We start from the raw sequence: 12,362 nt of genomic DNA on the forward strand, positions 1-12,362 counted from the left end.
AGATATCAGGAAACAAATGACCACGATCTCGCATCGACGACCCCAGAGAACTTAACCCAACGAGACTCTCGTTCCATGCATAAAATCGACGACGACGGGAGAGGCAGCTATATGGAATTGTACGAAGATGGGTTTCGCGCAAAAGAAGGCGAGGAGAACAGGGCAGAAGCCAAGCCCATTGGTGGGGGTAGGTGTTGTAACGTACCAAACGCTCAGTGCTCTACCCTTACAGCAGTGAGCCACATTGAGTTCGTGGCTGATGTTGTCCAAACCTGGAAGTGGGTCACGGAATGCTGAGCTTCAGCCCCAAATCCTAACCTTGCAGGCAGGCAGACCAACTGACGTGGGCCTTGGCGGCAAGTGCTCATGAAACATCGAAGCAACCGCAGCAACAACATCGACGTTGGCAACACAACGCCAACTTCCTGAAGCCTTCCAAGTCACCTCATCACGAATTTTCAACGCAAACCTTGAGCTTCTAAGAGTGAAGACTACACGACACAACCACGTCGTCAGTGGATTTTCGTCATGGCGGATGCGGCATTCAAGCCGGAGAGGGACTACTCCAAGGAAGCCGACAAGCAGATCCCCGAGGCCGAACAGCTCGCAAAGGTACGGGCATCACCTTGCCCCGGGTACTACCGTGCCCCGGGCATCAGCTTTCCCAGCCATGTCTCTGACTTGGATTCAACAGACAGACATCCATGCTGCCATCGAGAAACTCTCGGTCCTCGAGAAGCAGACGCGGCAGGTAAGAAACGCCCACTCTGCCCCTCTCCGCGGCACCCCTTCCCCTCTAACGCACATTGCGCGGCAGGCTTCGGACCTAGCATCTACATCACGAGTCCTCATCAGCATTGTCACCATATGCAAAAATGCCGGCGATTGGAGCCTTCTCAGCGATCAGACCCTGGTACTCTCCAAGAAGCATGGCCAGCTCAAGCAGGCCATCACCAAGATGGTCCAGACCGTCATGGGCTTCCTAGACGAGACACCGAACATGGAAACCAAGCTTTCCGTCATTGAGACACTCCGCACCGTCACCGAAGGCAAAATCTTCGTTGAGGTGGAGCGGGCTCGCGTGACCAAGATCTTGTCCGACATCAAGAAGCAACAGGGCGATCTCAAGGGTGCCGCCGACACGCTCTGCGAGCTCCAAGTCGAGACATTTGGGTCCATGGACCGGCGCGAGAAGGTTGAGTTCATTTTGGCGCAGGTGGCCCTCTGCATCGAGATTGGCGATTGGACACAGGCCGGCATCCTCAGCCGCAAGATCAGCACCAGGTATCTTGCCAGGAAACCCAAAAAAACGCCGGAGCAGCTCGAAAAGGAGAAGAAGGAGCGCGAAAAGAAGGCAAAGCTTGAAGAGGAGCCTGAGAAGGACGAGGAGGATGTCACAGACCTCAAGCTGCGCTATTACAAGCAACAGATTCAGCTGTCCCAGCATGACGCCAAGTACCTCGACGTGTGCAAGCACTACAGACAGGTACTCGACACCGAGTCCGTTGAGGAAGACCCAGATAAGCTTCGCTTCGTATGCACCCCAGGCCCTCCTATATGGCTAACTAGAGTATGGGCGTGTGTTGCTAACTTCCTCGATAGGTGCTGCAGAGGATCATCTACTTCATAATCCTGGCACCGCACGACAACGAGCAACACGATTTGCTCCACAGGATCCACAAGGACCCGCGTATTTCCATGGTGACGGAAGACGCAGAGCTCCTGAAGCTGTTCACGGTTCACGAGCTGATGAGATGGCCCGAGGTGGCCAGGGTGTTCGGCTCGCACCTGCTCGAGACCGAAATCTTCGACTCGGCCCCGGGCCAGTCGGCCGACGACAAGGCCTTTGAGCGCTGGCAGGACCTGCGCAAGCGCGTTATTGAACACAACGTGCGCGTCGTGGCCAAGTACTACACACGCATCCAGATGGGCCGCCTCACCCAGCTGCTCGACCTGACCGAGGACGAAACTGAAAAATACATCAGCGAGCTGGTGACGGCCAAGACGGTCTACGCCAAGATTGACCGCCCCGCCCGCATCGTCAGCTTCGCTAAGCCCCGCGACGCCGACGACATCCTCAACGAGTGGAGCTTCAACATGAAGAGCCTGCTGGGCTTGCTCGAGAGAATCGACCATCTCATCACCAAGGAGGAGATGATGGCCAGGATCCAGCCCGGGGTCAAGACCAAGAAGGGCAAGGAACCCAAGCAGGCGTGCTAGGAGTGCCAGTGCAGTCTGCTTCAACGGACAAGCGCTGTCCCGTCCTGACTGTGGGATAGGCGGTCAGCAAGATGACTGCACGAATATACAAGCTTTCCGGGATCCTGTTCTTGTAATATCCGGTGGGATTCTGACTGCGATAATTGGGACAAGAGCGATGGTAACTGCATCAGCCGAGTGTTAACATGTGAAGAGAAACCTGCAAATGCTTGTAGAAGTTGAAGCTAGTGATGACTTGATTCGGTCCCGCTCACCGATTAATCCCATACCTCGTCAAAAGGAACTGGGAGAAGTTGAGTCGAGAACAAGCTGAGGAGCGGAATATCATCATCACCCGGACAGTGAGGCAACCTTGCCCTGCCCCTGACTGAATCAAAGAAAGACAGAGAGAGACATGAGGATGGCAGAAGCTCGACCGATAAGCTTGAGTGGAGGGTTCAGCTGCCATAACTCCAAAAGAGCACAGAAACAGCAGGCATGGTTCACCTCTAACTTCGCTGATATTACCAAGGACTAGGCTCACTGGAATCCTCCACAGAGTCTAGAAAGAGGCCGGGACATGTTTTTGATTCACCGACCAACACTCTATCCAGTACCCGGCCCCTACTTTCTCTTTCCACTCTTTCCCCCCTTCCCGCCCTTCTGTCCCCCACCACCTCCTCCCTTCCCCCCACTCTTCCCACCCGATCCACCGCCTACCGTTCCCCCGGACATCATGATGGTTACTTTCCCAACGGGCACAACATTGAACACCTCTTCAACCTTCAACCCCTTGATAAGCTCCACCTCCCTGGGCCACATCTTCTCAACATCCTGGCTCTTCTCATCCACCACCCCCCCTTTCTTATTCCCAGCCGCCGCCGCCATCCTCCACCGCTCCACAATCTCCTTGACCGCCTTCCCCTTCTTCACCTGCCCCGGCTGCAACTTCGCCTTGTACTTGACCCTCGCCATGGCATTCCACGGCCCGCACACGGGCACCACCTCCAGGATCTCGTCTCCCGGCAGCGGTGTGCCGACGAGCGCGTCCAGCGGGCCCAGTTCCATGATGGCCTGCTCGGCGGTATCGTCAAGGAGATCATCGACGACGCCCTCCTGGAGCATGAGCTGGCGTATTTGTTCGTGCTCCGCAATCTGCTTCTTGGCGCGCTCCTGCGCCTGGCGGCGGCGCTCGCGGGCGGCGGCAGCCTCAGCTTCGCGCTGGCGCTTGGCGGCGGCCTCGGCCTCAGCTCTTTGGCGCGCCGCGGCGACGCCCAGAAGTTCTTCCATCAGGGCGCGGTCTTCTTCGTCTTGGTCCTTGTATTTGGCGGCCATCTTCTTTGCCTTGCCGCGCTGGCCGCGCTTCAAGGGGGGTTGTTTCTTTTGAATGGTGGAAGTAGAGGGTGTGTTGGGGCGTGTGTTGGACGGCGTTGTGGTTGACGGCGGCGCAGAGGGTTGTTCTTCCTCGCCGGCTGCTTCGGCATCGTCTTCTTCGGCAGCCCCGGGCTGGTGGTCATGTTCCTCAGTTTCCGTGGTAGGTGCAGATGCCTCTGGATCGACCCCGAGGCGCGCCAATTCCTCAGTTGGCGGCTCGACATCCTTTTCCGGTGGGGGTTCAAGCTCTGCCTGATCCGGTCCACCCGGTTGCAGAGGGTTTGTCCTCTTCTCTTGGTCATTGTCTCCCTCTTCGTCGCTGCCCGCCATGAGGTTTTCTTCCTTGTCAGAGGCGGCACCGCTTTCCATCTCTGCGGTCGCACTGACGGACGCGGCACCAGTCGTGCTGATGTCTGCAGCGTCGTACAACCTATGCCTGACGTGTTTGGCCTTGCTCTCCTCGGATATCTTGAACATCAACCCGAAGCCAAGCATCAGCAGCGCTGGCGCAAGCAGGTTGCGCTTTCCCCGGACCATGAACGAGCCCACGGGCAGATATTCCCCAGCTGGCGCCGACTTGGAAACTTGGTCGGCATTCACCCACCAGGCGCCCATTGCTGCCTTGGAATCCCACGCGTTGGAGCAACACACCGACAAGCTGCCAGCTTGAGCGAGTGTTGAAGGCGGGATAGGGGCATCTGGCGTCTTGGGGTTGTTCTTGATGATGACGGAAGCCGCGCCGTGCATGTCGGCGTGAACATAAACGTCGCCTTTCCTGAGGTACCGCTTGTAAAGAATCTCGTTCTGTTGGGCATCCCGGCCACCGAGCACAAGATAGCCGTCTGAGGAAATAAACCAGATAAACTTCTCAAACCACATCTGCTTCCGGATGGGCTGCAGTACCGGTTTCTCCTGCTTTAGGCCCTTTTTGAGGTCCTCGGTAATCTTGAGCTCTGCATTCTTGAGGGCAATTTCAGCTTGCTGAATCGTCTTTTGCTGTTTTTCGGCCGCTGTGCGCTTTTGCTCGTAGTACTCCCGGGCGTTAATCCACGGGCTAAGCTTCAGGTTGATATCGATGGCAAGCCGCTTGTCTGGTCCCTTGTCTTTCTCCACCACGGCATCTTCGGCAGGTTCTTCATCCGTGTCGTAGTCAAAATCCATCTTGTCTTCAGCCTCGGCTTCTTCTTCTTCCTCCTCGCCGAGCAAAAGTGTTATGATGTTCTCGCTGAGTCTCATGGGAAGCTTAATAATCTCGGCGACAGGATTGTGCTGTTTCTGCTCCCGTTCGACTAGCTTATTCACGTCCACCCAGTCCATGCCCTGCTGAAGCAGGCCATTGATGGCATCCATTGCCTCCTGGACCCTTTCGATATTAGCCTCAATGGCCGCGGCCTTACGCAGGTTCAGCATCTGCGCCCCCTGAAGGCCCTCGATTCGCTGAGCCTGGTCGCGACGCGCAGCTTCAAGTTTCCGTTTGGCCGTGGCTTCGCGTTCTTGCAGGCGCGACTCAAGTTTCTGGCCCTCAAGCGAAGAAAAAAATTCGTCGACCGTCTTATTGTAGCCCTCAAATGATAATAGTTGGCAGCTCGGGTCGTCCTCGAACTGCTTCGGCAAGAATGGCTGAAAATCCTCATAGAGCAGGTTCTGTGGCTGGTTTTTCTGTTCCTGCTCGCCAACATCAACCTGTTCCGTGGCCCGTGGATTGGGCTTCGCAATGATGTACCCTTTCGAGGTAGGCGAGCTGGTAACTTCGTCGAGGATCGAACGGGCCCGTTCGAGTGAGTGGAACAGTGCGTCGAGCAACAACTCGTTGTCCAGAACGTCAGCCGGCTTGATGGCGGCGTCAAAGCTAGTGAGACGAAAGACATGGTCGACCAGAACTGGTGGCAGTTCGGTTATTGTCGTCGCAAGACCTCGTCTCAACTCATCGGCTCCCTTTTTCTTGGTCTTTTTGGCAGCGGCTAATGCCGCCGCCGTCCTGAGAGCATCTCGGAGGCGTTCTTTCGTCAGGGGCGGAACACCTCCAGAATTCTGCCTGTTCTCCAGCGTATACGTCAAGCCCACTCGCTGGGGTTCCTGCCCTTCACCCTCCGGGACGTTCCTCAATAGGGCGAGAATTTTGAGGTCGGCATCTGTCAAGATAACATTCCCGCTGGCAAAGAACTCAAGGTAGAGGCGGTATGCACCATCGCTAAACTGAAATTCGATGATGCGGTCCGTGCCAATTTGCGAGACGCCGGTGACTCGGCGTGTCTTGAGGAACTTGCGCAGACGCGAGACGAACGGGCTTGGGGCGGGAGCGGCGGCACGGGCGAAATCGGTCAAGTGACAGCGGAACCCGGACTCTATGAGAAGCTGCTGTCGGCTGTCGGGCTTGGCAAATTTAAGTAGGAGAATCTTGGAGTTGAGGTCGTAGATGTTGGAGAGGCGCAAGGACACGAGGGCTTCGGCGAGCTCGTGGGAGATGACCTGATGAACGATAGAAGTCGACTTAGTTCAGGCCTTGACAAGGGACAGCTGGAATTAGCAACTTGGAACATGGACATACCTTGACATCCAGTGACGAAAATCTCTGCTTCATCGTGGGCGTATGTCCGGCTGTAGATGACTTTCTGCAGCGAACAGGCTCTGAGTGGATGCTCAGTGCGATGTCATGGCGGGGCCAGGTTGGACCGAGAGTGTCGGCGTCCCAGAAAAGCAAGTGGGGTCCTGGTCAAGAACTCGCTGGAGCTTTCTGCCTGCCAGACACACACTTGCAATGGGGGTTCGAATGCCAACAAAGACCTTCACGTCGTTGAGAGACCGGGATCCCGCCTTCTGAGCATTTGCTTCCGAATGGCAGAGTACAAGTGGTAAGTGATGGAGAAAGCTAATCCGCCCAATCCGATGCCGATTGCAAGACAGTAAAACACCTGGAGGGACCCCATGTCCTCCAGGTCCCGTCTTCCTAGACATGCGAGAGGTTGCGGGGAGAACAGAGAAAATGTTGCTTGCTGCTGCTTCACCTGCATTTTGATTGGATTCGATGACGCTCGAACGACATCCACTGAGCCAGACCGGGGCTTAACACCTCTGAGCCAAGCCCACGAACTCAAACATCAACACTGCTCTGTGAAATCCAAGCAGGCGGTGCAATGTTGGAAGAGGCGTCCTTACCATGCCGGGATCGTTTCTGCAAGAACGGGAGAGGCACAAGTCTGGAAGACTCGACGTCGAGAATGGCTTCGGCATCAATAAGCCCAAGGAACAAGCCAATACGGGCGTTTCCGGGAGAGCAGCGACGAGCTCATCCTTGGATCATCTTCCCAATTGTACTACTCCGTGATTCTCGTAACAAACCCAAACACAAGTTGCTTTGATGGTCAACCCGCTCACGGCGACTCGCTAATCCCGGTTCTCATCCGGCCGCTCGTGAGATCTCCCGTCCATCTGAAGGACCGATGAGCGAGTTCTCGGCTCGGCGATTACTATGGTACAGCTAAGGTTACTGATCTTTGGTTGCCATGACAACAGAGCATGGCGTGGTTCAGAGCCGAGGACACCTCGGCAGCTGACAGTCTGACACGCAGAATCTCGCCTTTCGAGGATCCTGATCAGGGAGAGCAAAGTCATCAGGGGTTTTGACCGCTTTGGCAAAGGATGGTCTCAGCGAGCGAGCCCTGAGGTTGGGCTTTATTATAAGCGCTGACTCGGGGCAAGGTTGCTGCCAGGCCCGGCCGTTGGACGACGTTCTTGCTGCAGTGAACAACCCAATCGCAGCCGCCCACGAAATCTGAGGCGATGCAGAGGTGAGAGGCTGGGAGAGCGTCCAAAGAACCCCGAGTGATGCCCAATGGCGACGACGGTGTGTTGCTGATCAGCGGCCAGCCATGCTGCTCTTTGATGCAGCAGGGGTTTGACCGACCACCCCCAGCCACCTATCAAACGCCGCCTGCAGGTTGTCGCTGCAGGAGACCCCGGGTCTTTCCTTGGCCAGCTGCCAGTTCAGCCTCCGCATCTGGCTGGAAGCCTGAGATGCCAGCGGAGATACGGAGTATCGAGCTCCCAATCCTCAAACTCCCCGTCTCTGATCAGGACAAAATCCGCAGTCGACCAATTCCACATGAATATTCCCGTATGCCCCCAGCCCGTTGATGCCGCACCGCAATTGAGAAGGCTGGAGGTTGGATGTCCCTCGCGACGGCCCCGCGATACCTGACTGTCAGACGCGGCTCTGAGGTGGATTTCGCTTTCAGCTTGCAACGAGACAGCTGCTAGCTCAAAATGGCGGGACGCGGCGGGATGGAACAGGGGAGGTTGGGAGAGGACCTCGGCCTTGTGGAGGTGAAACGGGGCCAGCTAAGCCGGATTGGAGGACATAAACAAGGCATGCCCCACATCATGTAAACAGACGACCTGGAGCTCCTGCCACCCCGTTTCTGTCTTGCGACTGCCAATTGACCCCAGCCAGACCGGCCACAGAGTGATTTGCACGATCCCATTGGGCTTCGTCTGACTCCCCGCCAACCAGCAGCCGGTGTGAGAAATGCGTATTTGAAGCCGCCTCGCTCTGCACGTTGGCTTTGCTCTTTTTCTCCTCCTTTCTGCATCTGCACTTCCCGCCCACTCACAGGCCACCACAAATCCAAGCCCCATTTCTTTCCCTCGTTGGAATTCGATTGAAAAAGAAGACGGGTCCATCCACAGACCGCCTTCTCCCATTTCACTCGACTTCTTTCCAGGAAAAGAAGCAAGAGTCAATCTTCTTGTCCGCCTTTCGCATCACGTCGGAAGGCTGAGGAGAAGACTGCCTCTCTGCGCCGTCAAAGGTCGCCAATCTGGACTTTGAAGCCCGCGTCCCGGTCCCCTTCAGCGTATTCCCGTCCTCCTACAGGGAATCTGAGACCCAGACCCAAACCCACACCCACGAAGAGGTTGAGATCAAGCTCCCCCAGCACGCCGGACGGGAAGGTCAACACTCTTCGTTCCAAGCCCAAGCAACTCTTCCTGCACGTGGAGAGGATCGCTTCAGAGAAGAAGAGGTCCGTATCACTCGTAAAGAGGAGCAACACCGCCGTCCCGGCATCCGCGAAGAGTTTGTTTACCGTGAGGAGCACCGCAGGTCAGTGTGGGCTTTCCCCTTGTTTTTGTTTTGATCCACTGGTCCTGCTCTCCGCGCCTTTTCTTTGTCTCCATCCTGGCGTGCCACCTATGCCCCTGCTTAGTCGCTCGCCAAGGCGGTCTGGAGCTGGGGTGGCTGGGTTGACCGAGTGATGGACAGAAAACTGTCTGCGCTCATCAACAATGGCCTCTTCCTTTTTCTCTTTTCTTTCTTTCTCTTACTAACATGTCCTAACACATCAGACCTCGTTCGACCTACTCCGAATCTCACATCGAGATCGATACTGCCACCCGGCCCCACAGCTCGGTAATTGACGTCGCTGAGAGCGAGTACCGTTCCCGCTTCCAACCCAGCTACCGCAAGGAACACAGCGTCACCGGCACCACCGTTGACGTTCCGCGCTTGGCCCCCGGCTTTAAAACTACCACTAGTACCCACGTCGACGAGTACACCGTCGACGCCCCCCGCTCCGTCCCCGTTTACAAGGAATCGGTCCAGGTTACCGGTACCACCGTTGACCCCCCTGCTCCTCGCTCTACCTACCACGAGAAGGTAGACATTGTGGAAGAGATCGCCGAAGCTCCCCGCTCCAAGGCTCCTAAACAGAAATCCAAGATGGGTTACTACGACGAGGACGGTAAGCATAATTCCTTCCCCAATTGTCGGCCTCCCCTGTGCCGATGTCGGCTACCCACAAGTGTGCTCACGCCCAAATATCAGGCCACTATCACTCGTTCCGTCAGGGCTTGCACAAGTTGGCTGACCGTGTCGCGCACCCGTTCCACCATGAAGGCCACGAGCGTGTCGAGGTGAGCGAGGTCCGTGAGGTCCGCCGCGCCGCCAACCCTGCGCCCCCCAACACGGTGACAATCCCCTGCCACCATATTCGCCTGGGCGACATCCTCATCCTCCAGGGCCGCCCATGCCAGGTCATCCGCATCTCGACCTCGGCTGCCACCGGCCAGCACCGCTACCTCGGCGTCGACCTGTTCACCAAGCAGCTCCACGAGGAATCGTCGTTCGTGTCGAACCCGGCTCCTAGCGTGGTGGTCCAGACCATGCTCGGCCCTGTCTTCAAGCAGTACCGCGTTCTGGACATGCAGGACGGCACCATCGTCGCCATGACAGAGACTGGTGACGTCAAGCAGAACCTGCCCGTCATCGACCAGAGCAACCTCTGGACCCGCCTCCAGAAGGCGTTTGAGACTGGCCGCGGCAGCGTCCGTGTCCTGGTCGTCACCGACCACGGCCGCGAGATGGCTGTCGACATGAAGGTCGTCCACGGCTCGCGCCTCTAAGCGCACGGCGGCCAAGGAAGCTCTAGGAGCCAGAAACCTGCATGTGTGCGGTTCGCAATTGGTGCATATCTGGGTCTGACGAGTATGTCATTTGGAGATTGGACAAAAGATCAGCTGTGGTAAACGCCCGGCGTTGGATATACGGTAGCTGTCTCGACGGATATGAGGGCTTCATGTCGCTAGTTCACGTGTATATGATGACTGTAATGGATGGATGTTTATGGTTAACCTTGTGCTGTTCTTGCCTCAATGAATGTGACCGGGCGTTTATAGAGCCTCGCCGGTTCCGTCGGCCTTGGAGGATCGTTTGTGAGGGGGTTGGTGGGTACCAGCGTTTCGGTCAGATAAGCCCCTCTTTTCGGAAGTCACTTGCTGTTCTTGGTAATACGACCTACCCATAGCCCATCAAGGTACTCCGTACCCATTCTCATCCTCAGACATTCCACGCTGTCAATCTTCGGTCCTTCACAAATAATACATATAAGTAAGCTTAGTTCTTGACACTGTCTCGGCTTCACTCGCCTCGGGTTTCTTCAGAGTCGACATTCGGCATCGCACATCATTGGCAAGACCCATTCCCTCCACTATGGGCTCAAACCAGTCTCGGCCCTTCGACGAGGCCTCTGACCATGAGAAGGCAGCCTCGGAAAGACTCGGCACCCTCCAACTTGAGAAGGAATCTGGTCTAGAGGAAGACTATGTCTACGTCAATTGCGAAAAGGGCAAACAGGGTATCCAAGCTGTCCTGAACTCCCGCAAGCCAGAAAGTATTCCCGTCTCGCGGACGGCAGAGTGGCAAGATGAGCTGCTCGAGGATCCCAAGAACAGGTGAAGTGTCAACGAGCCGGTCTCGGATCGCTACCTAGATAACAGTCGCTAACCCCTGCCAGACTCGCCATCTCGGCCCTCAGCGCGGCCGACCCTAAGCAGGTGCTCTCCTCGCGCGCAGCCAAGATTGCGGAGCAGCACGTCTTCAACGTCAAGATCCCTTTTGAGGGCGGGCCCATCACCAACCAGCGGCAGAGCGGCCGCTGCTGGCTGTTTGCCAGCACGAACGTGTTCCGGGTAGCTCTGATGCAGAAGTACGGGCTCGACTCGTTTGAGCTGTCGCAGGCCTATCTCTTCTTCTGGGACAAGCTGGAGAAGAGCAACTGGTTCCTGGAGCAGATCATCTCGACTGCCGACATGGACCTCGACTCACGGCTGATGCAGACGATGCTGCGAGAGCCGCTGAGCGATGGCGGACAGGTGCGTCTCATTCCTCCATACCTTACCTCTGTACACGGTTTAATCTAACAGACCTCAGTGGGACATGGTGTACAACCTCGTCACCAAATACGGCCTCGTCCCCCAGTGCCTCTACCCAGACAGCTTCTCGGCCAACGCCAGCGGCGTCCTCAACAGCATCATCTTCACCAAGCTGCGCGAAGACGCTCTCATCCTCCGGAAGCTCCTCTCCAACAACCCGTCCAGCACCACCACCACCACATCCGCCCAGATCTCCACCGCCAAAGCCAAAATGCTTCGCGAAATCCAGACTATCCTCACCCTCACCCTCGGCCCGCCCCCCTCCGCCACGGCGCCCTTCGAGTGGTCCTTCACCGACAAGGCCGGCCGCGCCCGCACCGTACGCACCACGCCCCGCGCCTTTGCCGCGGACATCTACTCGCCCGGGCAATTCCGCATCACCTCAGCTGTGATCGAGAAGATGGTCTCGCTAGTCCACGACCCACGCCACGACCCGCTGAGCCTGCTGGCCGTCGACCGGCTGGGTAACGTCGTCGGCGGGCGGGGCGTGAGATACATCAACGTCGACATGGCGACGCTGAAACGGGCGTGCGTGGCGATGCTCAGGCGTGGGGTGCCTGTTTTCTTTGGGAGTGATGTCGGGCAGTGTAGCGATGCCAAGTCGGGGGTCATGGATTTGGAAGTCATTGACTACGAGGTTGGGTTCAATGTTTCACTCTTAAAGGGGATGGACAAGGCCGGTCGGCTGAGGACGGGCGAGAGCCAGATGACGCATGCCATGGTGCTGACGGGGGTGCATGTGGATGAGGAGATAGGGGAAACGGTCCGGTGGAGGGTGCAGAACTCGTGGGGGAGCGCGGTTGGGGAGAAGGGGTGGTTTGTCATGGCGGATGGGTGGATGGATGAGTTTGTGTATCAGGCCGTCGTAGATCCGGCGGTGTTGAGTGACGAGGTGAGGAGGGTGCTGGACAAGGAGCCCGTGGTGCTGCCACTGTGGGATCCGATGGGGAGTCTGGCTTAGGTTAGGGAGTGAGGGATGTCGCGGAGGGATATGCTCCCTCGTTCTGTACGCGTCTCTCTCTCTCTCTTTCTTTCTCTCTCTCTCTCTCTCTCTCTCTCTCTCTCTCTCTCTCTCTCTCTCT

At 56.9% G+C, this 12,362-nt stretch overlaps 5 protein-coding genes across 5 annotated transcripts; 4 read left to right on the forward strand and 1 right to left on the reverse strand.

The window, feature by feature from the left end:
• Positions 1–127: 127 nt before the first annotated feature.
• N657DRAFT_632780 (uncharacterized protein) lies at positions 128–2,220 on the forward strand (the record flags this gene model as incomplete). The annotated part of the gene is made up of 5 exons (XM_062791164.1): positions 128–187; positions 517–612; positions 695–751; positions 818–1,534; positions 1,603–2,220. The coding sequence occupies 5 exons, from the start codon at positions 128–130 to the stop codon at positions 2,218–2,220; spliced, it is 1,548 nt and encodes a 515-aa protein (XP_062648601.1).
• A 603-nt stretch (positions 2,221–2,823) lies between these two features.
• N657DRAFT_569813 (uncharacterized protein) lies at positions 2,824–6,154 on the reverse strand (the record flags this gene model as incomplete). Its single annotated transcript, XM_062788687.1, has 2 exons — positions 2,824–6,042; positions 6,122–6,154. 2 exons carry the CDS (start codon positions 6,152–6,154, stop codon positions 2,824–2,826), a joined length of 3,252 nt encoding a protein of 1,083 aa, XP_062648602.1.
• Positions 6,155–6,314: 160 nt separating this feature from the next.
• On the forward strand, positions 6,315–6,884 carry N657DRAFT_334805 (uncharacterized protein). The gene has a single exon (XM_062786874.1). It carries the CDS (start codon positions 6,499–6,501, stop codon positions 6,808–6,810), a length of 312 nt encoding a protein of 103 aa, XP_062648603.1. The 5' UTR covers positions 6,315–6,498; the 3' UTR covers positions 6,811–6,884.
• Positions 6,885–7,836: 952 nt separating this feature from the next.
• Positions 7,837–9,972, forward strand: N657DRAFT_632782 (uncharacterized protein; the record flags this gene model as incomplete). The annotated part of the gene is made up of 4 exons (XM_062791165.1): positions 7,837–7,896; positions 8,382–8,674; positions 8,917–9,311; positions 9,395–9,972. The coding sequence occupies 4 exons, from the start codon at positions 7,837–7,839 to the stop codon at positions 9,970–9,972; spliced, it is 1,326 nt and encodes a 441-aa protein (XP_062648604.1).
• A 586-nt stretch (positions 9,973–10,558) lies between these two features.
• N657DRAFT_569747 (peptidase C1B, bleomycin hydrolase) lies at positions 10,559–12,241 on the forward strand (the record flags this gene model as incomplete). The annotated part of the gene is made up of 3 exons (XM_062788682.1): positions 10,559–10,800; positions 10,863–11,220; positions 11,279–12,241. 3 exons carry the CDS (start codon positions 10,559–10,561, stop codon positions 12,239–12,241), a joined length of 1,563 nt encoding a protein of 520 aa, XP_062648605.1.
• Between the last annotated feature and the right edge of the window lie 121 nt (positions 12,242–12,362).

Source organism: Parathielavia appendiculata, assembly GCF_033297405.1.
Source record: "Parathielavia appendiculata strain CBS 731.68 unplaced genomic scaffold N657scaffold_4, whole genome shotgun sequence".
Taxonomy (NCBI): domain Eukaryota; kingdom Fungi; phylum Ascomycota; class Sordariomycetes; order Sordariales; family Chaetomiaceae; genus Parathielavia; species Parathielavia appendiculata.